The following is a 24,672-nucleotide window of genomic DNA, read 5'->3' on the forward strand; positions in this document are numbered from 1 at the left end:
TCTTCTTCATCCATCACTGCTACTTTTGCCAGTGAAGCCCTTGAAAATTTAAGAATGCATAAGTATCGGTCTCTCCATTTTCAGAAGGAAGCTGAACATCTAAACTCTATCATCACATCTGGCAAAACAGACTTATCCAAAGAGATTGATGAGAAGTTTTCTACTCAAGTCCAAACTGCAATTTCTGCCTCTGACAAGAAACAAGCTCAACTAGAGAAGAAAGTGGAAGCTCTTGAAGAGAATGTTCAGGTTTTAAACTCCAGAATGGAAGAGATGCTCCAACACCAAAGGGTGCAAACTGATCTTCTCCAACATCTTCTATTGACATCTGGCATTCTTCTTCCCAGTCCTTCACTTGATGCTAACAAAAAGGGGGGGAAAGAACCCTTACCTTCTCCTGCTGAGTTGGTGAGCAGAATTCCTCCTCCTTTTCATACTGCCAAGGAGCAAAAGAGGCTTGAAAGGTTTGCAGCCTTGAATTCAATTGAAAAGATATTGGCTCTGCTAGATAAGAAGGCTGCTTCTGCACTTCAAATTCTCAATCTACATCTGCAATTCCAACTTCTTTTCCCACAACAACTACAATTCTCAGGGTGATCACACCTGAGATTGTTATTCCCTCCAAGAAAGAAAAGGGTGAGCCATCAATTGTGAATGAGTTCAAGGCCACTCCAGGCCTGGAAAAGACTCAAGCTCAATCTACTTTCCACTAGCCAGGCCTGACAAGAATGAGTACAAGCTTTTGGGCCAAGAAATTAAGAGCTACAAAGATTCTACAGATGTGGCCCTAAAATCTCATTTTTCCATCATCTACAGAGAAGGCCAAAAGCTGTTTATTGGAACTGGCCATCCTCACTACTCATTTGTAAAAGCTGAAGAGGTGGCCAGAGACTGTGAAAGAAAGGAATTTGAATCTTAACTTTCCTTAAACCAAGAGATAGAGGTTGATGAAAGGTATGCTATTGAGCTTGAAGAGGAGTTGGCAGCTGAGCTACAAAGTGAGAATAGATTGGCTCTTGAAACTTCTCCAAAGAAAAAGAGGGTCAAGTCTAGATCAAAGATGCCTGAGGCTGCCAAGAGAAGAAAAGAAGTGCCTGAAGAATCTGTACCTATCTCAAAGCCTTCTTCTCCAATCAAGGACACCATAGTGGTACATCCAGATGTCAACTTCCATGATGAGCCAATAATGCCAAAGGAGGAGCCAATTGACCTTGAAGATATTCCAATCCCAGCCTTTCTTGTTCAAGAAACTCCAAAGCCAAAGAAGAAAGTAAAGACTGTGGCTAAGAGAATGGCTAATCCTCCTAAACCTCCAAAAGAACCTGAAAATCCAGATGACTATCTTGTCATTTCCAATATTGAAGAAATTTCTGAGTTAGAGCTGGAGATGGATGATCACCTGGCCTCTTCACAGAGTTCTGAATTCTGAAGGATTCAGTTCTCTTACAAAGATATATGCTTCCATGAAGAGGACAGTAGGATTTACACCACCTGCAAAGCAAATGGTATTAAAGAGAATCCTTGAAATCAGGAAGGAATGGTCCTCAGATGCTAGTCTACAAAGAAGGCTGAAAATCCCCTACACTGGAAAGAAAATTCACCATGAACCTACTCCAATCATGGAGTTTAGGGACAGTCAAGGTGTTAGGAGATTTTTCAGACCTAAAGATCAACTCAAGGTTGCTAGCTTGGATACTCTGAAGACTCTCCAATCCAAGCTCAACAGGGAAGACAGTGATGAAGAATGGTTCTACAGGATTTTTCAGAAACAGATTGATATTCTTGAAGAAAAACTTAAGTCCAGAAGAAGAAGATCTTCTAGGAACAAGTAACTGCTCAGTCTAGAGGAGCATAATCATCTGTAAACTTTTCTAATTCTTGTATTTAAATTCTGCATTTTATTTTATTTATGTTTTGTTATCATCAAGTGTAGAATTTATGTCTGCATCTTCTCCAGTCATAAATTGGGGGAGATTGTTAGGAATCAATAATTTTTGATGACAACATAAACATTTTGTAACATGTCTTACTTAGAATCTTTATCAAATTTCAGTTGTAATTGTTATAATTCTTGTCTTTGTGAATTATCAACGGATGGGTAGAATAGGATGGCTAATTATACATATCCAATGCCATGTAATTTTATCTAAGTGAAGGATATTCAACTGATGAGATGTAACTATTAAACTGATGAAGACTGGACCATGTTTCAACTGATGAAAACCAAGCATTCAACTGAAGACAAAGTATTCAACTGGTGATGCTAAGGAATTCAACTGATGAGACTGGAACAACATTCAACTGATGAAGTTTGTAATTCGTTCAACTGATGAGTCTAGCGCAACATTCAACTGATGAAGTCAAGAGCAGTTGAAAGTAACCAGAACTTTCAACTGATGAAACAAAGAGCAGTTGAAAGTGACTAGAGCTTAAGTCTGACAAATCACATGGATCGAAAATCACATGGATCGAATTACACTAAAATGGACATGGAAGCCTGATTAGGAAAATAAAGAAGAAGCAGAAACATTCTTATCTCATGCAATGCAATCTGGATCAAATCAAGATGATGGTCAAAGATGAAGACATCTCAGAAAGCATGCATAAGACAAAGATGTGCATCATTGTTTTTAGATTAGAGTGCATTTTGTAATCTAGCTAAAAGCTTTGTAGAACTTGGAGTATATAACGAAGTTAGAAGCATCAGTTGAACTTGTTCGAAACACTTGAGAGAAAATCTGAGAGTTAGAATTTGTTTGAGTGATGAACCAGCAGCTGCGCGAATTGTAATCAATCCACATATTCTTCAATATAAAATCTCACGGGTGGATCATTCAATCCACCCGTATTTTTAATACTTGGTGTTTTCTATTTGCTGTATTTAAAGTGTTTGTTCTTGAATCTTTTAAATTTGTAAAAGATTGTATTCAACCCCCCTTCTACAATCTTTCTTATAGTTGGTGTAAAATAACAATCACTTAATGCTTTAACCATCACTTAATTTTAAGCATAACTTCTATTAGTATGTACAATAGTAATTATATGCTTCTGATTTTGTTCCTTTATGATTTAGGCAGAGATATAAATTCTTTAGATCATATTTATTCCCTGAAAGTGTTGAATCTCATCGCGAGTGTATTTCTAGAAAAAAAATAACAAATGAATTAATTATAATCAAGCCTATCGGGTGCTATGGGATACCTATGGAAGTGCAGCAAAGGGAAGAGCTCTAATTTTTAGAAGAAATATGTTTCTAGCTTGAACTAGAGCTTTATTAGTATGTACTCGGGAGAATCTATAATATCAAATCATACAGACAAAACTTAAAGACAACTGTACAAATAAGATGACTGAAAGACTGACCTTGCAAATGGACATGCAATGATGGTCAGATTCTTGATCTCGGAGGCCAAAGCCAGGAAAATTGTTGCCAAATTCTTTAAGAACAGCTGCTTTTTCATGTTCACCCACAACAGCACCTGGATTTTTTACAAATCCAATATCTCATCTTGATATAGAATCTTGTAATTCTGTGCCAATAAAATTGGTAGAAGTAAGACTAAGAGGATATACCATTTTGGCAACCTTAGTATTAAAGTTCAAGCTCAAGAGTATGGAAAGCACCACTCTGAAATGCATCTATTAAAAAGGTTAAAACAACTCACAATGTGAAATACAAATACGACGATGGTAGGAATTTAAACAAATAAAGTTTTAAGAACCAAGTACAATTAGGTCCAAAACAAAGTTCTTTCCAATAATCTAAGAATTCTATTCTTCTTAATATGCATCGCAACAACTAAGATTCTCTTATAAGAAAATAGCCTATTAACCTAAAAATGCAACCCTTTGATGAAAGTCTCATCTATGCAAAACTTGATGCTTACGTAATATTGATTCTGGCTTATAATTTTTACTGAAAGAATGTTGGCACTACAGGATCAGCCTGAACTTATAATGTTGCATTATGATATACATAGGGAAGGCATAGTAGGAACATAAGCCAATGTCCAGATTAGAGATGGAGTACACATATACTTTCATGAGATAAAACTCCAGCATAACAACCTTGTTAATTTTGTTGCTAAATCATACAGATTTATAAAATTAAGCTCCAAATCTGCCAATCACATCAGCTGGAATACAAATTTCCATATGAGAAATTTTTAAGATAAAAAAATTGAGATCACACATAACAAATAAGAGTACCCGATGAAAGATTCATCTTAACTTCAATATGAACATTTATGTGAATCTGAAAAAAATTAAACAGAACTAAAGTTGCATATATGTGAATCTAAAAAGTATTTCATATAATCACATATATACATGAATTGTTTATAAATTAAATCAAAGAGAGAAAGTACCAAGAACTATAGGAGAAAGTACCTGAAATTCATAAAACAGAATATCAAACCATTATGTTATATAATTACTGGATCTGCAAAACAAAAAGAGAGAGAAAAATTTGTCTTAGGACTTATATCAAACACTTAGAAAGCATGCTACAAAATACTCAATAACCATAAACTTACCCAATAATAATATCCATAGCAAATGTATATCTGAAGGGGACATCTTCACTTTCTTAAAATCATACCAATATACACTTGAAATAATGGACAACAAATCATCAATCAGCAAACTTCATTCAAATTCATACGAACTGAATTAATTTAATTAAGTGCGGAACTCATATTAGCGAGGGAGGAAGGGAGGATAGAGAGAGAAGATAGGGGAAGAGGGAGAGAGATATATTTAATCGGAAAATTTCAGAGGTAATGCGGTGAGATTTTTCAGGTAGAAGGGCGAGAGACAGAAGCTCCGCTTCGTCGACGGAGCCCTAATATTTTCAAATTAAAGCAACTGTACTGTGTTTGGTGCTCATGGACAGAGTTAACAATGCTGAGGAGGATGTGGTTGGGAGAGCGCCGCGTGTAGATCAGTGACCGTATAATGTAATAAGTGAAATTGTAGAGGGACAAAGTGGACATTTTGAATCAAAAAAGGCAACAGGATTTATATTAGACTAGTATTTGTGCCCGCTCCGCAAGGGCAAGTAAAATGTTTCTTAAAAATATGTTTATATAAATTTAATGTGATCTAAATAAATGTAGGAAAAATGTTTTTGTGTATATATTTAATGTGATATTTGTTGATTTATGTAAACTTCTACTTGAAATTAAATTATGTAAAAGGTACTGGTAGATTAATGTTCTAATTTCTTAAAAAAAAAATTGTGAGTTAATAATTTTTTTAAATTTCCCAATATATTCGACTGTGGCTACGGGAATTTAGAATATTTTTGCACTTCCGCCCTACATAGTAACGGGCCAGAGAATAATTACCGCATAAAGTAGCATTGGGCAGTGTTATTCATTACAATCAATGAGTTAATGCTCTTTAAACCTGACCTAAATTGAATCATAACCCCCATTTGTGTGCTCTATCTCTATCATCTTCTCTCCCAATTTCTTGTTTGCATGCAGGTAGAAGTTCAGAACAATATAATTTTTTGTATGCTGTAATGGAGTGCTCTGGGGTTATTGTGGAGAAATTCATGAAATTTCTTACTGCTGATGACACTAAGAAGGATGAGATGGTGAGGTTCTTACTCCTGTGTTTTTTGTATGTGCTGATTTTTATAGTTTCGTCGGTTTGATTTGTCTTTGTTATGATTTGTCTTTTTTTAACAGAAAGTTCCTACTGAGATTGTGAGGAAATATGGCTCAAGGATTCAACCATCTTTCCTTTTAAAATTTCGTAATGGATATGAAAAAGCCGTTGTCTTTAACGAAGAGACGGGAACTTTTTATGGGCTTTTTTCAATATTCTACACTTTTAATTTGGAAGGGGGTGAGATGCTGCTTTTTGAGTTCAATGGGTCTCGTGATTTCAATATTTTTGTAATAGGGAAAGACCTAAGAGAAATTGAATATCCTAATATAGTTCACTACATGCAGAAGAAGCGACCACGAGTGGGTATGAGTCTCTTTTAAATTTTCATTTTGTTAATAGAGTACCTTGGGCTGCATTTTTGTTGTTAGTTTGATTTCTTAATTTTGGGTATGTGTTATTTTATTTCTGTCAGTCTCTGTGCCAATGGCGGTCTGAAATTTGTTCACATTGTGAGGGATGAGGATCCCTTGTTTGATGAGTGTGTAAGTATTCATTGTTCCTGCTGTTCTGCTTATGGAAATGAGTCCTGTTTTTTAAATTTAAGAAAGCAGTGTCCTGTTTCTTTTGGTAAATTACACATGATTTAATAGTTGTTATTTTAGTACTCTAAATGTTTCATGAATTGTAGGAGCCTCTTTATTCTTTTAAGAAAGCACTCCCCATGCTCCCTGGATATCAAAGTTTCATCTTCAGTAATGGGAAGAACATAGTTGGTGGATATAATCATGGAAGAGAAAAATTTCACGGCCTAAGGAAGTTTTGCGCCATTGTAGGCCTTGAGAATTTCAGGGAATTTAACCTGGTTTTGTTCAGTTATGAGGAGAATGGTGTGAGCACTGTATCTGTCTTTGATGACCACTTTGTGGAGTTTATTTTTCCTGGAACACCAGTGTCAATGGGTATAACTTTATTAATTTTTTGTTGTTGTCAGTTTGTATAATTTATGAGTTTTGACATTACATAAACCGTGTTGTATTTGTGACGTAGGGCTGAACTCAGAGAATATTAATGTACATCATTGTATTGAGATCAATGTGCAAGCTTGTCACATGTACAAATACAGTTATGGAGTGGTACTTACCCAACTCTTTGGTTTGTATTTTTCTATTTCCTACTGTCTTTGCAAAATAGAATTATGCAATATGACATGAGTTGCATTGTGTTTTCATATAGGATGTATCGACTCAATATGCTGCTGTTACAAATGTTTGGAGCAAGAAAGATTACATAAGTGTTTATTCAGGGGATAGGGCGTGGAAGCTGCAGGTTAGGACACGGCCTGTCAACTTAAAGCGTACGACGATTATGGATGGGTGGATCCAGTTTAGGGATGACATGGGTTTGCAAGCTGGTGATGTTATTGTCCTAGAGTGTACTCTAGCCTCTTTCCATCATTTCTCTATTGGTGTGTTGAAGAATGAGGTTGCCTAGCTGAATATCATGTATTAACTACTTTCATCCTTTAAAACCTGTGTTTAAACTTATTGGTTATGTTTAATGAAGACTATCAAATTTGGATACTGTCTAACTTCTGATTTCTTGAGACAGAGTTATATATTTTTTAAATTTATAGGCTACCATATGGAAATATAATATATCTGCCTGTTACATAGATTACTGGAATACTGATAATAGATTAGAGGTACAATCGACTGAGATAACAAAATGAACATGTTTCACATTTTAAAGTACTTGGGGAACATATAGATAGGAAGGGTAAGATAGAACCATCGTGTCGTTGAATGCAGGTCCCTTAAAGTTGTGAGATGTTGTCGAGATGAATGCTTGTTCCAGAACTCTGTTAAGGCAGAAGTGAAAATTAGTGGTTAGTTTATTGTAACTGTTAGAGTTTTTAGACATTGGAGTTTTACCTGTGCTTGTGAAATTTCTGTTGCTTGCTGGACTGTGAATTTCTTTTCCTTCATCTTAGGAACCATGTAGGATCCTTGGTATATGTCATTGCCAATATATATCTCCTCCTTTTCTTTAATATTAAATTCCCTGATTTCAAGCTTGATAGTGTAGATTCCCTTTTCCATTGTCTTGAAAGTAGCTGGAAACTTACCCTTCTCCTGTGTTGGAACAAAATAAATGTTAGTAATATGTTTTGTTTGAATGATGTTTGAAGGTTTAAACTGATATGTACCTCCTCCTCCATTTCAAGAACAGTCTTGCCAGATAGTTTTTGAATAGGTCGATCCATCAATAAAATATTGATCTCCCCGGTTTCATCCTTGGCAACGATGATGATAGCAAACCTAACAGATTTAGTGTTAGTAACTAATACTTATGTGTCTAAAAGTCATAGTAATACCTACTTCTTATCTGGGTATGGTACAATCCTGTTGTTGCATTTGCTGCATCTGTAAGTACCCTCAACTTGATCGATTTGCTTGTAGCATGTGGTACATTGTGAATAGTACCAAGGGTTTGATTCTTGAACCGCGGTTATCTGAACTTGACAGATTACCTCTTCCTGTGGGAGAAAGTGTGATTTATTTAGTATTTGATATGAGCGCACATTATTAGATGTGTATATTAACACTATCCGCACCTCAATATAATCTTCGCCTAATGTCTTGATTTGTTGTATAGTTTTCAGCTCCGGTTCTTTTTTGGTTTGTACTATGCTTCTGTGCTCTATCTTGAACTCTGGTTGAGTACTCCTGCAAAAGATAAGAGGTTATTTAAATTTTGTATGAATGACTACATGAAATCTATAATCAGAGAATTGTAGTGACTATGTCTTACATTTTGCGTAACTGTGCAACAATGTGGTGGTTGTAGTTCATGTAGTAAGCCGTTGGTGAGAAGTTGCACATATCATATTCATCTTTTACATAGCATAAAACCAAAAGAAAAGCAGGATGAACACAGGGGTGTTAGTGAAACATGTTTATTTTAAAGACAGTGGGCATACCCTCGAAAATACCAACTTTCCCCGCAGCGATAATAACAATCAAAGGTTCTTCATATTTGGAGGAAGATATGTCAGACTGAAAGCACTCAGCCAAATTGTTCCAGAGGGTGATATTTAAGTAATTTCTGCAACATAACACATATGTAATTTTTTTTACATCTAATGTAAAATATCTTGTTTTCGGAATGAACTTATTAATTTTCAGAAGTTACCTCCCATCAGCTATCGTCATTCTTATCTGGTATTTATCGACTCCTTGTTTAGTGTGAACCAACTTTAGATCCTCTCTTCTAGTGACAACTCCCACAACATCTGGATATATTAACATGTAATTAGTTTTGCAATAACTAATAGCATAAGTGGTGTGTATGTTTAAATACCAGCCAAATATTTAGTCTGGTTTGCGAAGCTCTTAATGTCACCCAGATCGCAGAACTCAAAACAATTTTTTGCTATGAAATAATCATTGTCGTGAAGCTCTTTTGCTCTTGTTTGGTTTGTAAACTGGATTTGTCTATCAGTTGTAACACATCTCCATTTGTCCGTCTCGGTGTAGTTCTTCACCTGAAAATTTGAGATTGCATACATCTTGCCGAGAATAAACACATTCTGTAGCTTCTCCATAAGGAAAAGTGGTACAAAAGCTTCCATCCTAACATTCTACGTGTGAAAAGATAAAAAGTTAGTAGTGTCAAGTGTTTGAAACATAAATATAAAAATTTCTTGTGGTTGAAGTGTACCTTTGCATCGAGTAGCAGCAAATTGTAACCTTTATAAGGTTGTCCAGTTATAGTTACTCCCCTCCACTCTCGAATAATTCGGACCTTCACCTTCCAATCCGTTCTTCCTGAATGAACATTATTTAGATATTCGTAGTTGTTTGACATTGCTTCGAAGCTTCTACAGTTTTGTAAAATGATATTGCTTAGTGTTTCTACAGTACTTCGTTTACTTAGGTCTGATTTGTATTAATAGGCAGTGAAGCTTTATTTTGATATGATAGGGAACCATATCATTTAATGGTTGCTATTAACTTCTGAAGCTGTTCGTACGAATTTAGTTGGACAGATTGAATTTAAATGCTTCCCATGCTGCAAATACCAACTGGTTCACTGGTACTAACATTGTGTACTCTTCAAAAATAGTTTAGAATACAAACGATTGTCAACATAGCTGTAACAAAAGAGTACATTAGAATGAAAACCAAAATAACGCATGCTGCAGCAACCATAAATAAGGACCATCTACCAGGTGCACATGTCAAGCCTGCAAATAAAACAAAAAATAAGTATATTGTTATTTGTATCATAATGGCGATTTACATGACATTTATATGAAGAACTTACAATTTTGGTCTTGACATTCTTCAGCTTTGGTTCAGGACTTTTCTCTGGTAAATCACATGGAACAACATCAATTTTTTTCCTTGCTCTACTTTTGTTCGTTGACTCTCCAGTGGCAGGACTCGTGTTGTTCAACGTAGTCCTCGGCTGAAAATAATTTCCAATGTGAGCATGTGTTATCTGGAATAATCAATTTGCATGGTTAACTTACATTTGAAATTTCAGTTTGTTTTATCGGGACAGAGTTTGTTTGTGGTGGATCATCATTGGCTGATATCTCCTCATCCGCAGATACTTTTACAGCTGTGTACACATTTGAACCTCCCACCACATTCTCCTTTGTGACATGAAGGGTGAAATTATAAGTTCTGTTCTCAAACTGGAGCAGTATGGGTGGGAATTTATCACCGTCACCAACCTGGTTTTTAAAATGAGCAGAGTGCTTTATCAAGATTCACCACTATGGTCAATTATATACATATAAAACATAGCGTGAATTGTACCTGTGTTTCATCAGCAAGAATATCGTAAACCGTTTTGCCAATGAAACGTGTCAGCTCGTCATCAGTGAAGAGGATGGGGACGGTACCAGTGTGGTCAGCGCATAAGATACAAAACTCATACCTGCATATCATACATTCAGTATTAAATAAATGTGGTAACATTTAGAGGTATGTCCTGTTGTATTTATGTTCATACCTGCGGTCGGGATAAGGCTTAAATTTACCACACTTCATACATTTGAATCGTTTCTCCACCAGCTGCAGGTCTTGATCACACGGTATACGATAATTACTATACCAACCCATACTCTTGTCAATTTTCTTCACATGTAGTTTGGCAGTGACTCTTTTCTGTTGGCAGAATGGTAAACATATTAGTAGTAATGAAATTGTATTAATCTGGTACACTATTGATCTATAAATTGACCTTTATGTATTCGTCCTTCAGACTAAGGAGCTCTTTGACATTAAATTTCGGAACCTCGTCCTCAGCTTCTTCTATGAAATCAATTTGATAGAAAGTTGATTCCGCAAGACTGCAACATGATCATTCAAATTACACAAAGCCTTATGAATTCATAACAACTGATAATATAAAATTTCTAACCTTGTACGGATTCTTTTCACACAATGGTGATTGTTGTTGAGGTAGAATCGTGTTGCGGGGTAATTAGCTAAACTAACCTCATCTACAAACAGGAATAATATTGTTACTGGTAAAGTAAAAAATGTATAAACACAATGGTGAAAACGTTAGTCTCTAAAGTAATTACCATTCCATTCGCTAATCTTTGCACTTGCTATTATGATTATGACAGGCTCCTCTTTTTTCTGTTCAAATGCTTCGAGAAAAGTATCCCCAAAAGCATTAAAGAAAGTAACATTAAGATAAGACTTTCCATCTGTGACAGTGAACTTGACAATCGACCCATTGATGCCATCTTTTGTGTACTCAATCTTTGTGGGCTTTGCATCAACAACACCTACCACATCTACCAAATAAATAAAAGAAGATTACTTTTTTTTTCCATAATTAATTTAAGTGGATATGTGACACTTTGCATACCAATGTAACTGTCCAAAAACTCACCAATAAGGAAGCGATTGTCCTTTTTCAAAGCGTAAACATCATCCAGACAATACAGATCAAAACTGAGCGGCTGAATTTTCAAACAGGTGTCTACAACTTTAGAGCAAAGAGTATCGGTGTTGAAGTAAATATGTTTCCCACTCCTAACTGCTCTATAGGTTTCATCCCCTTTGTAGAACTTCACAGAGAAATTAGATATTTCATAAAGTGCTCCTTCCTCCAAGTCTTTCTTAAATTTATCAGTTAGGCTAGCAGCGATGAAAGCATGGATCCTATGATTCTACATAACAGTAAAATTTTAACAATTATTTTGGCATTTAAAAAGTACTCACGCAGTTTTTAATGTCTGAAATAGGTTTAAGCTAACTTACTTCATCATCGATAAATACAACATTGAGACCTCTGAATTCTTTGGTTTGCATATTAATTCCTTGCCATATAGCTTGAGCGCGTACAGAAATGGTCCAGTCATATCGTGAATCGTTCAGGGCGGCCAAACTGGAGTGCTCTATGAAAGACATGTCTATCAGTGTGCAGCGTGAATTAAATCCTGAAAAATTGACATCAAAATCGTGTTCAGTTTATGAAAAGGTTATGTAGATCTGTTATATATAAAGCAATAAAGACAGCCGTACCTTGTATGGGAAGCTTGAAGATTTGGTGGTTGAAGCTGAAATGAAGAGTATTAAAGCTCCTGTCAGATCTATGCTATGAAGACCACACAAACTGTTGATAAGGGGACATCTTATCTGCTAGCAACTTTTGGCATTATTTTTTAAAAGAAAGGCTAGTTTCAATGTCTAAACACTACTTTGGAAGCTTATAACACTGCTTTTGACAAAACTGTGCTCTTCTTTTCTTCATTTATATAGTATATAATAACACGGCCACATTAATTGTATTTATTAATTATTGGACTTAAAAATAAGGGCGCCAAAAAAAACACAAATGTTCAAATTTTGGTGTACAAAAGCCTATATTATCTTAGAGTATTTTAAGTTCCTATTTTAGATTTATTACACACCTCTCAAATAGTCATCATGACTTGAATAGAAGTGAATTTTAAGTCCACACGAATCGTGTTCATGCTCATGTCACGGTATTGAATGTCCAGACCCCTTATGGCAAGTAATTTAACCACAAAAAATTACATATGCAGACCATGAACAAAACATCAGTACTGGTAATTTTAGATGACAAAAGGGTACCATTTAAGGTCCATTACTTCATTTACACTCTGAATTCAATATAGGATAATTCAATATAACAGAGTCACAAAAATTAAACAATATAGGATACTTCTTTATAGACTACATTTGCAGTTATATTAGTAGTCAGACCTATTTGAGATTCAACAAAAATCCGAAGGCATTCAGGAGATGTGACGCGGCTGATAGCAACATACAATTGGCCATGGCTGAACACTGGTTTTGGCAGATATAATCCAACTTTCTCTAGGGACTGCCCTTGTGATTTATTGATTGTCATTGCATAGTAGATTTGCAAAGGCATCTGTTTCCTCATGAGCTTGTACGGCAACTTCGAATCTGTTGGAAAAAGTTCCATTCGAGGGATAAAGTGTCTAGTGCCAAGAAAACTCCCGGAGATTACTTCACATTGAACACATTGAGGAAGTAACTTCGTGACCATCATCCGTGTTCCATTGCATAAACCAAGCGTTTGATTAAGATTGCGCATGAGCATAACGACAACACCAACTTTCAGTTTCAGTTCATGGCTAGGCAAACCATGGACATTTAAGGAGTTCAAATATTCGGGAGGAAAACTATTATTAAGCTCAGTCTCTGTACCAGGATAGTCTTCTGCATTATCAACACTATAATATGATTGTGATTCATCGGGAATTCTATCCACAATTAAAGCATTGACATGAGCCACTGTGTTGTTTGTGGGAATTAGAATTGCTCGTTCGCTCAAGTACTTGGGATCATTATAGTGTTCTGCAAAATCAGGAAAGGTGGTATCAATCATATCGGCAATACAGTTCTCATTACCTATATTGCAGAATTCAGATGGGATTTCAATATCATCATCAAACTCTCCATCCGATGCTTTCTGAATCTTCATGTCTCCTATATCAAGAACCCACTGGGCAAACTTTTTCATGCGCTCAACTTCACCTTCGTTGCTTCCTCTATTAATACGCATGTTTTTGACCAAGGTATGGAGACTAGCATTACTCCAAAGTTTTGATCGACTGATTCCGGCAGCAACAACCTCACTGCAGTTAGATCCGGGTATGAACTGTAGAATTTGTCGAAAATCACCACCAAGGACAATGTTAATTCCACCAAAAGGCAAGTGAAAGCGCCTAGGCTCAACAGACTTCATGATATCACGCAGAGAACGATCCGGGTCTCCGAGGTACGGTGCAGCAACTGTGCAATATCTGACTGCTGAGCTATGTTGCATGTAGAACAATCATCCAACATAATAGGAATCTTAAATCTGGTGTGCGCTGTTCTGCCACCTGGCAGCAGAGTTGCAGCAATACCGGACGAAGCAACAGGAAGAACTATCAAGCTCTCGGAGCGCAACTTTGATATCAAGGTCTTCCATAAATAAGTCATCCCACAGCCTCCACTTCCGTAAACAAAAAAAAAACCACCATCAGTCTTCTGTAGTGAATCCATTATTGCGTTGTACACCTGCAATTGTTCTTCATTCATTTCAGAAATTAGAGACTTGTGCTCCTCTGCCATCTGATCAAGATTGTAAGATGTCTCCTCAATGATTAGATTATTCAGATCACAGTCTAAATAATTTCTAGGCGGCTGAGGCATGTCATTGAAATCGTTCAATGACTTCCCAATAGACTTGAGTAGTTTGTGAATTTCTGAAAAGAGAACACAGAGTAATATTACTAAACTAATTGAGGACATTTAAATTTTAAACAACACATATAACGAAAAGATATAATTTGAACATTGGAGCACAAAGATATTACCTGCAAGGGCAAAGTACTCTATTTGTTTCTCATTCAGCACCAAATTGGGATTCCCACTGACTTTTCTTCTAATTAAAACAATATCATCAGTCATGTGCACAGAATGGTCATTCCATAATTTCTTCAAATCAGTGACACGACAATTCACCATGATGTGTACAAAAAGTTCACGGATTTGGGGAGCTAATCCACAACTTGAACATTGCTGCAGGACTTGGTGCCATTCATTATCATCGTCAAGGAGTCCATACTCTTTACAGGCCTCCTGAAATGTTTGACACAGCTTGCCATTTACAGTCCGCAAGTCTTTAAACGAAGTAGGACCTCGGACCTTAGTCAGCAGCAAACGCAGGTACCACAACTCACCGGATGTGTGATTAGTGTAGAATAGTCTCCCAATTTGTACACCTCACTTTCTCACATTCCAAACTGTATCAAGGTCATTCCACACATAATGTCTAGGGATCTCGTCGTATGTTAATTTCCTAGCTTCTGGATCAGTAGCATTCAGTGCAAAAAAAGCTTCCAACTGACTGCTTTTTTTTCTCTCCCTTGCAATCACCTTTGGTAATGGATCACTATCTTTGAATGTGCAAATTCTTTCCCCTGGTAAATGAAATGACAGACGCTGAACAGAGTGTGTACGATAGTGTATGTTAAAACCAAATATGCGATAGGCTGCCTCACATGCACATATATATCTACCATCAAAATATTGGTTAATCTCATCTACAGGAGAGTCTTTACTGGACTCGGCAGTATCCTTTTTTCGGTTCTTTATCTCAACTGTAGCTCGATCATGACCTTTGAGACAGTACTTGAAGATGTATTTGATACTACGTGCATGACAACAGATCTCAACATTTATATCACATTGAAATTTCACCAGTAAGTCGCGGTTATACGGAACAACCCACTTATTGTCCAAATGCTGTTCTTTTCCAGCTGTAGCCTTGGTAAAATCTTTCTTCCGACGTCTATAAATTGGAAATCCAGATTCATCAAATGTTGTGGTGGCGGCATATCTATTTCATCACAATTTTTAAATCATCAATACAATGTGGAACGGAAGAAAATGCACTAATACTTAATATTGATACTCTTCAGTTTCACTAAATACACATATACATTAGTCAAAATGTTGCAGTAACCAAATATGTAACATTGTAGTCCTGTAAAATGATTATGCAGCAAGTAAAGGATTAAATCAATAATATATATGTATGAGCTGCAATCAGGTCTTCATTTAGTTATTGCTATTTCAACAACTATAAAACTGCAACCTCATGATAATATATTAAAAAAACTCTAAACCATATAGTATTATAAACTGGTAACTATAAAGGCATGCAATTAAAGTCTAAATATATTAAACTTGTAACAATAAAACCTATAATTCAAGTATGGAGATAGGAGATTACAAAGGTCCTGAGGCCAATTTATATGTTGTCCCCCCTGACTATAAGTTGTCCTGCTTCTCTTGCAGGTTGCAATTTATCACCAAAATTTTAATCTATCACAATAGTCATGTTCATGTTTTCAATTTGTCTGAATTTCAGACCAAACCCTTACAATATTAATAAGTCTAAAATTAATATCTAGCCATCAAAAGCATCCTACAATATTTTTATGATAATAAATTGGTATTTTAAAATCATGATTACATTGTGAAATGGAAGAAATGCATTAAAATAAAAAACTTTCTTTTTGGAATAGTGTCTTATACACTTGTAGTCTTTCATGCATGGTGATTTTGGATTTTCAGATCTACAGGGACCATGAATCATGAATGACTGGACAGCAGCAAAACCGGCTGGATCTGCAATGGGATCAGGAACCTCTGCACATACAAACTTGTCTACATTTGCTTGAAGGTATTTCTTCGAATCAGAACTTAACCATATTAACATATGGACATGAGGGAGTCCTCGTTTTTGAAACTCAACTACATACATCACTGCATAGATTAAAGAAAATCCCAAAAAATTAAAACAATGACATTGAAAATTAGCACATAACAGAACGGCTGCTTACTTATGTTTAATACGGAAATTACCTCCGATACATTTGCCAAAAAACTCTTTGTTCTTTATCTCATCAACTATTTGGTCGAGTTTTAATTTAAAAACTCGGGCAATAATATCGGGTGAATTCTGAGGAAGACAATGGGGCAGCAACTTCATCATCTCATTTATCTCGTCCCAAAGAGGATTGGTTGTCATTGTCAAGAAAATGTCTGGATGTCCGATGTAGCGACAAACAGCAAGGGCATCCTGAAAATTCTGCTGCATGTACCTTCTCGAACCAACGAAACCAGCTGGAAGTATGATACCTTTCCCAACACGGGATGCATCTGTATTGCCACTACGTAAAGAATCACAGAGCTGTGAATAAAGATCAGACCGCAGAGTGGTCTGATGAGTACGTATATACCATAATCGAGCCTGTTCAATGGTGGATAAGGCATCCACTACATACTGCTGAAATAAACGGCCGCCTAAACGCGGAGTCATGCCTAAGAAAGAGGTGAGGAACTTGCAGTCAAACAATGATATACCTTGGTTCACAAATCAACTAAATGTATACAATGGAAAACTAAAAACTACAAACTGTAAAATGAAGATGTAAAAGGGTAATATACCTTGGTTCATGCGCACCTGAAGCTTGTACGCCTAGTACTCCTTCTGCGTAATTAGAACCCTTTTCCTTTTTTTCTTATTTTCTCCTGTACCATATGCCAAATGTATGTGAAAACCATCATCACCGTGGGGAAATAAAAGGGGATATTGAAGCGCCATAATCTTTGGATGAATGTCACTTATCCTTTCCAGACCATCTTTTTTGCAATGAATAACAATGTCCCGATACTGAGAATTATCATCTTGGTCACCGGCCATGATTCCAGCAACATCATCTGCAGGCATTACATGGTTCTCCCTCCCACTTTCAGCTCTAGATATTTTCAGCTTGATTTCAAGATCGGAAACTTTATCCTGCTCAAATCTATCACGATGTGATCTAAATTCCTTTACCAACTCATTGGTTTCATCAAGCATTTTCATTAATCCATCAACAATGGCAGCATTAACTTCACGACCATCCCTCACATTAATCCATTTCATTCTATTGGAGACTTCATTGCTGGTGTCGTAAATATATAACTGGCAAAACTTGGGGTCATCACCATCATTAGGAATAAGGGAACCAAAGAGATGATGGTTCTGTCCGTTCAATCTGTATATGTAGGGAGCTCCACCACAATTTATCGAGTGGTCCACCCTACGACCAGTCGAAGTGAAAGAGAACAATGCGTTATATATTCGTATACCATCTTTAAATTTTGGACCAATCTTTTTGTCATTATACAACTGCCACATGTATGAAGGAGTAGGCTTTTCCTTTGGAAGCCGTATTTCACCATTAGCACAACATAATGAAAACAGTGGAATTCCCTTTGTCACATTTTTGTTCGTACGTTCCTCCTTCCACATTATTGCATCACATTTAGTACACTTGACATTAGGTGGACCCAGGCTCGCATAATCAGAGGGAACTACAAAAAAGATATTGAATACACGTACAGAAACATAAAATTACAGAGCAAGCCAAACTGATTATGCAGATTAAGCAGAAAGAAAACTACACACCTTTAGCTTTATTTGCCATTCTTTCTTTGCACCAGGGATCTTCATCATTAAGAAACTCTGCATTCAGGTTGTCATATGGTTCCTTCTGTCATCAATATTTTAAAATAAAGGAACAGAACTGCACAAATGTTTAGGCAAGAACGGGTCTAACCATAATGTTCATACAAATCTGAAGAATGATCCACGTTGACATTCACTCGCGAGAACTCTGTAATTATTTACAACAACGTATCCATTTAATAAAGAAAACATACAATGGAGAACTTATAAAGTTTGTCCATGTACATACCAACATCCTCCAGAAAATGATCATTATGTGTAGTATCCTTTCCCATGTCAAAATTCAACGCTTGAGGAATGCTTTCAAAAGACTTCTTCTTCGTACAATCCTTCTCGACAATGGTTGATGATCCAGGAGGTGAAGAAACTTAAAAGGGAAAATAATACATAATTATATAGAATTCAGAGTTATGGTGATGGACACAAATATGTGGGAAGACATTAACTTACAAACAGAACACAAAGTAGATTTTGGTGTTTTCTCAGCAAAGCTTTCAGAAATTAAGGTCTTCAGTCTAGTATTTCCAACACCTGAAAGTAGAAAGATAAGGAAGCTGGCAAGTACAGGAAACTTTACAGGAGAACATGCATCATAAAATATAATATACTGACAAATATGACAACCTATATTATTAGACGCCGAAGGTGCGATAAACTTCCGCTTGCAACCATCCAAGGTACGTGATTCTTTTAACTGTGGACTATAATAAGTCTCCTTCACCTCAGCCGGTTTACCTTTGTTTGCAGTATACAAAGCTTGCCGCTGTATCGATTTATTTTTTCCCAATGTCTCATTTAATGGATTTAATGGATGACCTATTGCAAATATTATGTTTGTCAAGTCTAAATATATTTAACTTTATTTCAGATAAACAATAAAACAGAGATATATATTATAATACCATTCAAAACTGACAAAGGTTTACGCTTAAGAAAAGCTTTAGGTCCCTTTTCGAAAATGGCGCGTCAAAAACATCTTCCTTCCGAGACATCGCTTGATTTTGATGCTGAGGAGGACTAATATTCTCTTTCTCCGACAAAACAGCTTCATGACAAACATATAAAACTCAACAGCGGAAGTAAAAAAAAATTATAAATGCCATGTATGATTGTAAAAAAAACAAATACATACATGTGGAGCTGAGAGAAGGTCGATTTGCGACTTCTGAACATCCATAAGGCTTCATCATCGAAGTTCCGTAATTAACTGTCAAAAAAAACTATTGTAGCATTTATCCAAAGTGTGAATGTGAATGTGAATGCAGAAGACGGAGAAAAGAGTAAAATGACTCACAAACATCAAATAAAACAGGAGTTTTGTTTATTGAAGAAATGAGCTCCGCAGGAGCTTTCCTTTTCTTCAAATGCAGGTCTGTTACTTCATCTAAAAGGCAGAAAATTAATAAGAAAAACTACAGACATTGATAAATCCATACAAATAGACATTAACACTCACAAACATTATGACATTGGGGTACTATTACCTCCAGCGGGAGAGGGAGAAATGTTATGGGAGTTTTGTCGTATCTTCATCATCGATAAATCATAATTAACTAAATTTACACATAAAAAAACAGTGAAACAAAGTAAGAGTGTGGACAACATATACAAAATAAAGGTAAATAAAAACTCAATACATTAAAAGCAGACAGAATAAATAACTCCACCTACCAACATGAACAACAATAAAACGAATTAAAATACTTTAAAATAAATGAAACAAATCTATTACAGGAATATTAATTATAAACACAAAAACTTACAGACATTGAAGAGTGTAGACCCGGGGTTCTTAAATTTGTCTAAAAAACGGTTGTCGAAACCCATACGTGGTCCTTCCAGATAAGCATCTCTCACCTAAATGAATGAAAATGAATGTATGTCAATAAATATGTCCACACGTGTATGAATGAATGAATGGCAGTTAATATGTCCACCCCTGAATTTATTATGAACTGTTGCTGAATCAGTTAAAGCAAAAGAAGGCAAGCAATTAACCTGGTTATTCTCCATCAAAATCGCGAAAACGGGAAGAACAGAGTTGCTCAGTGGAAAGCCGATGCGTGACGGATTAGAAAATCACGGAGCAAAGCTGCGCTTCACCGATATGGAGGAGTTAATTTTAATTAACCTAATCCCAATGTCGAGCAGGAGTTTTGAAGAGATGACTTTGGTCTGAACTGGTTTGAATTAGGAGATTTTGGGGGATTAGGAGGAAGTAAGTAAGTGGTGAGGAAGAAGCCACGTGGCCAGTGGCCGTATAAACGTAATAACAGAAAATGTAGAGGGACAAAGTAGACTTTTCGTAGGGAAAAAGGCAGTAGGATTTATAAAGTAGAGAGAAAAAAAGGCAACAGGATTTATAAAGTAGAGAGATATAAATACTGAGAAATTAAACATTTCCATCAACGTTTTCATAACTCAAACAAAATTTATTTTACTAAATATATATCACCAATATGGAAATATTAATTAGTACTTTTCTTTTCCCCTCGCAGGGATGCTCCCGGAAGGACTTTGAGTCTGGTCTTCAACAACAATACCTAGAACGCAATACATATAGTCATATACTATAGGACCATGGGCTTATCTTATAAAAAGCGTTTACGGCTTAAAATAAAAAAGTGGATTAGAAGTAAGAGAATCTCCGACAGTGTTATATATAATCGTTGGCTAAATGGGACATGTAAGGCATTATGTAAAATTTGTTGAACCTGTAAGACATTTTGCTTCAGTAGTATTGACTATATTGGTTGGCTATAATTTAAAAATAGTATGTTATTAATATTTTAGATTGTAAAATAGAATATATCAGTTCAATATGGTAATAAATGATGTGCAATCTTCCTACAGATTTCTTACAGACCTGTAGAGGTTCGACAAATTTAGCCAACCATAAGTTGTTGGCTAAAATTATAAACAACAGCTTCGTATGGTTGGAGTATGAGTTTTTCGAGTTGTTGGCTAAATTTTTTTATTTATAGCAGGCCAACTCACCTTTTAGTTAAGGGCTTTCAATGGTTGGAGATGCTCTAAGAATTAGAAGCAGCTTCTTTAAAAAAGAAGTGTTTTTTTTATTTCCCAAACACCACCTACGTGAAATTACCTCACTAAAGTTGTCATCCTATTTTGTTATTTTCTGGTAGGTAGCCATCGCCTTTAAAAAATTTATTTAAAATCATGTGAATTTTTATATAGGGTGCTACTCCCGTACAAACCTCTCTTAGAATAAAAATTAGAAATCAGAACAAAAAATTTGAAAATCACATCGATATATATATCAAATATGGTATTTCAGAAAAAGTTAACGGATTGACGGGAAAAATCGAATTAAAAATAGAGGAATTATGTGGATCATGTGTAGGAGGGTACATGTTTATTGTGTGTGGTGAATTCTGGGGGGCCATTAGATTGGATTGATCTAATGGCTTGAATTTGTTTGTAGTTTGTATTTTACTTTTGATTTGTATTTGATCACTAGCTGTTGGTCCTCGGATGAATTGCGGGGGGGGGGGGGTGAGTGAATGCAATATTGATAATTTTAAATCTCAATTCAACAACTAATACAAGATTTAAGTTTATCAATAGATGATTGATGCAAGCAATGAACAACACTGTTAGGTCCTCGAACGATTGTAGAGGGAGGTGAATACAATCGTCACTAAAAAATAATCGCGGCGGAATAATCTGATTGGATATAAACTTGATAATCAGATTTTAATTAATTAATTAATATAACAATGTGTAAGTCGTTATATAATTAATATGGTTCGTTTTAATATCCACTAGTTCGTAGAATAAATTTGACATGAAGTATTCTAACTTAGCGGAATAAAACAACCGAATGATCAAAGCACAGTAAACTGTGGATTTAACGAATAGCAAGTTTAGCACAACTTGAAAGCTTTACAACACTTTGAACAAGAACAAATGAATGATGGAGAGCCATATTTATAGGCAAAACCCTTGAACTAGTAAAACAATGGTGGCAAAGACCATCCCTAGCTTGCTAAGACAATCTGGCACTTTGTCTTGCTGTTTTAGGCCTTGTAAGACAATAAAATAGATTGTCTACAACTAATAAGACAATCAAATTGTAAGTCTAAATGTAAAGACAACCCTATCTGTTAAATAGGGATGATAACTCAACAATAGAACAGGACAAGTAAATAACACTACGCCTGCACCCGAATCAGAAGATACGAAGACAAAGGTTGAAGAAGCCATCTACAGTCTTGAAGGAATAAGTTCACTGGAAGAAGTTCATTAATATGTTCATGCCTCAATGAAGAATAAATATTGGAGTATTCAAGATTGTGGAAGCAAGGAAGATGTTGTCTAAGTACTCGGAAGATTTCAGTGCAACCCCTCAAGCAAGATATTTCTATATATCTCGGTTGGTTATTTACAATCAACAATTGAAGCATAAACTAACCCGCAATCGACTGATCAACATTTGCTGACAAAGACGGTACAATGTGTGACTTCAGTGTTAGTCGCTTGCGAACCAGACCAGTGCACTAAGCGTCAGCACGTACGGAGTTTGCAAAGTATTTATCAATCGAAAGAATTGGAGTTTGCAAAGTATTTATCAATCGAAAGAATTGATCCAGTCATAATGCTAAAGCTTACTACTCAACTGCCATATGTCAAGCTTCCACAGAAAGCCATATCTGGAAGTGACCTATTTTATATGTGTGCACTTATATATTTCTATATGTACAGATATAATTATATATGTATATATGTATATTTAATTAAATATAATATATATAATATATATGTATATATGTTTTTAAACATATGTATGTGTATATTTATATGTATATATATTTAAATAAATATATATGTATATAGTATATGTATTTATATTTTACATTAACATTTATATATTTAAGTGTGTATATATATTATATTATGTGCATAAATATATCTATATTTAGAGAGAGTTATATATATATATATATATATATATATATATATATATATATATCTTTATATATATATATATATATATATATATATATATATATATTTATTTATATTTACACATAGTTATATGTATATTATATATATTTAAATATATGAGAATATATTTAAATATATGTGTATATATATATTACTCTATGTTTATATAAATATTATATATATGTATATATATTTATATATACTTTTCTTTATATATTTATATGTTTATATTTATATTTATATAAATAACTATATATATATATATATATCTCTATATATATTTATATATATTTGTATTTACATATAATTATATATTATATATATTTGAATATATGAGAATATATTTAAATATATATACATATATATTATTATATGTTCATATAAATAATATATATATGTGTATATATTTATATATACTTTTATTTATTGTATAAACACAACATAATATATTATATTATATATTATATGCATGCATATTGGGATAATGTCATGTGTCTACTACAACCTAGGGTTTGCATGTGCATGTGATGTCATGTGTCCTAGGATTTCACTTTGAGCACAAGGAATACACTGTGAGGCGCAAGTTCCTCCTTCCATTGAAAGTTTCTAAGTCATATTCTCCCATGGAAAAAGAAGAAGGCGCAAGTTCGTGTTTGCTTAAACAAAAACTAAGTCTGGTGCCTGCTACTTCTACGTGGGGCAAGTTTGGAGAGAGAACAGGGAAAGTTGGTACACTCTAGGCGCAACTTCATCTCATATGGGCGCAAGCTTTATCACTTGGATTATTTTCTAAGTGTAAATCTTCTCCCTCCCTGTGGCGCGAACTTAGCAAGCGCAAGTTGGTTAACATGTTAACCAGGAGAGAGAAGAGTGAGTACAGGAGGCTTCTTTCTAGCGCCAACTCATATCAGGCGGAGCTCATGATACACTTAGGTATATATATACATATATAACTAAGTGGCGCCATTTCCTTTAACTGAGGCGCCACTTGGATATACTTGTATATATTTTCTAAGTCAAATTCACTCTCCTTGGCATGCATGAAGCTGCAGGCGCAAATTCGCATACTGGCGCAAACTCATGTCATGGGCGCCACTTCAAAGTGGAACAAACTCAGTGGCGCCAATTCATGAATTTAACTAGGGTTAGTTAATGAGAAGTCTATAAATACTTGAGATGTGGGTTCATAATTTTAAAAAAAACACTCTCCACCACCTTTATGGTGGAATGGCTTTGTGCCTTGCACCCTACTACACACACAAATAAATCATAGCTTAGTCTTGTAATATATATATATATATATATATATATATATATATATATATATATTTATTTATTTATTTATTTATTTATTTATTTAGAAGCTAGGGTTTGTTAGTGTACGTAGTAGCCATTGTAGCCAACCTTCGGGTTTGGATTTATAGCACCCTTCGAGGTATTTATCAATATACAGATATGCCTTGGAAACTATTGTGTGTTGGTTTAATATTTTCA

General features: G+C 35.1%; 2 protein-coding genes across 2 annotated transcripts; both read right to left on the reverse strand.

Moving 5' to 3' along the window:
- Positions 1–11,897: 11,897 nt before the first annotated feature.
- On the reverse strand, positions 11,898–13,887 carry LOC108203256 (uncharacterized). The gene is made up of 2 exons (XM_017372028.2): positions 12,876–13,887; positions 11,898–12,085 (listed from the first exon to the last, which is right to left on the reverse strand). Exons 1-2 carry the CDS (start codon positions 13,885–13,887, stop codon positions 11,898–11,900), a joined length of 1,200 nt encoding a protein of 399 aa, XP_017227517.2.
- On the reverse strand, positions 13,884–15,791 carry LOC108203255 (uncharacterized). The gene is made up of 4 exons (XM_064086743.1): positions 15,787–15,791; positions 14,925–15,528; positions 14,504–14,768; positions 13,884–14,392 (listed from the first exon to the last, which is right to left on the reverse strand). The coding sequence occupies exons 1-4, from the start codon at positions 15,789–15,791 to the stop codon at positions 13,884–13,886; spliced, it is 1,383 nt and encodes a 460-aa protein (XP_063942813.1).
- Positions 15,792–24,672: the final 8,881 nt, after the last annotated feature.

Source organism: Daucus carota, chromosome 2 (genome assembly GCF_001625215.2).
Source record: "Daucus carota subsp. sativus chromosome 2, DH1 v3.0, whole genome shotgun sequence".
In the NCBI taxonomy this organism is placed as follows: Eukaryota; Viridiplantae; Streptophyta; class Magnoliopsida; order Apiales; family Apiaceae; genus Daucus; species Daucus carota.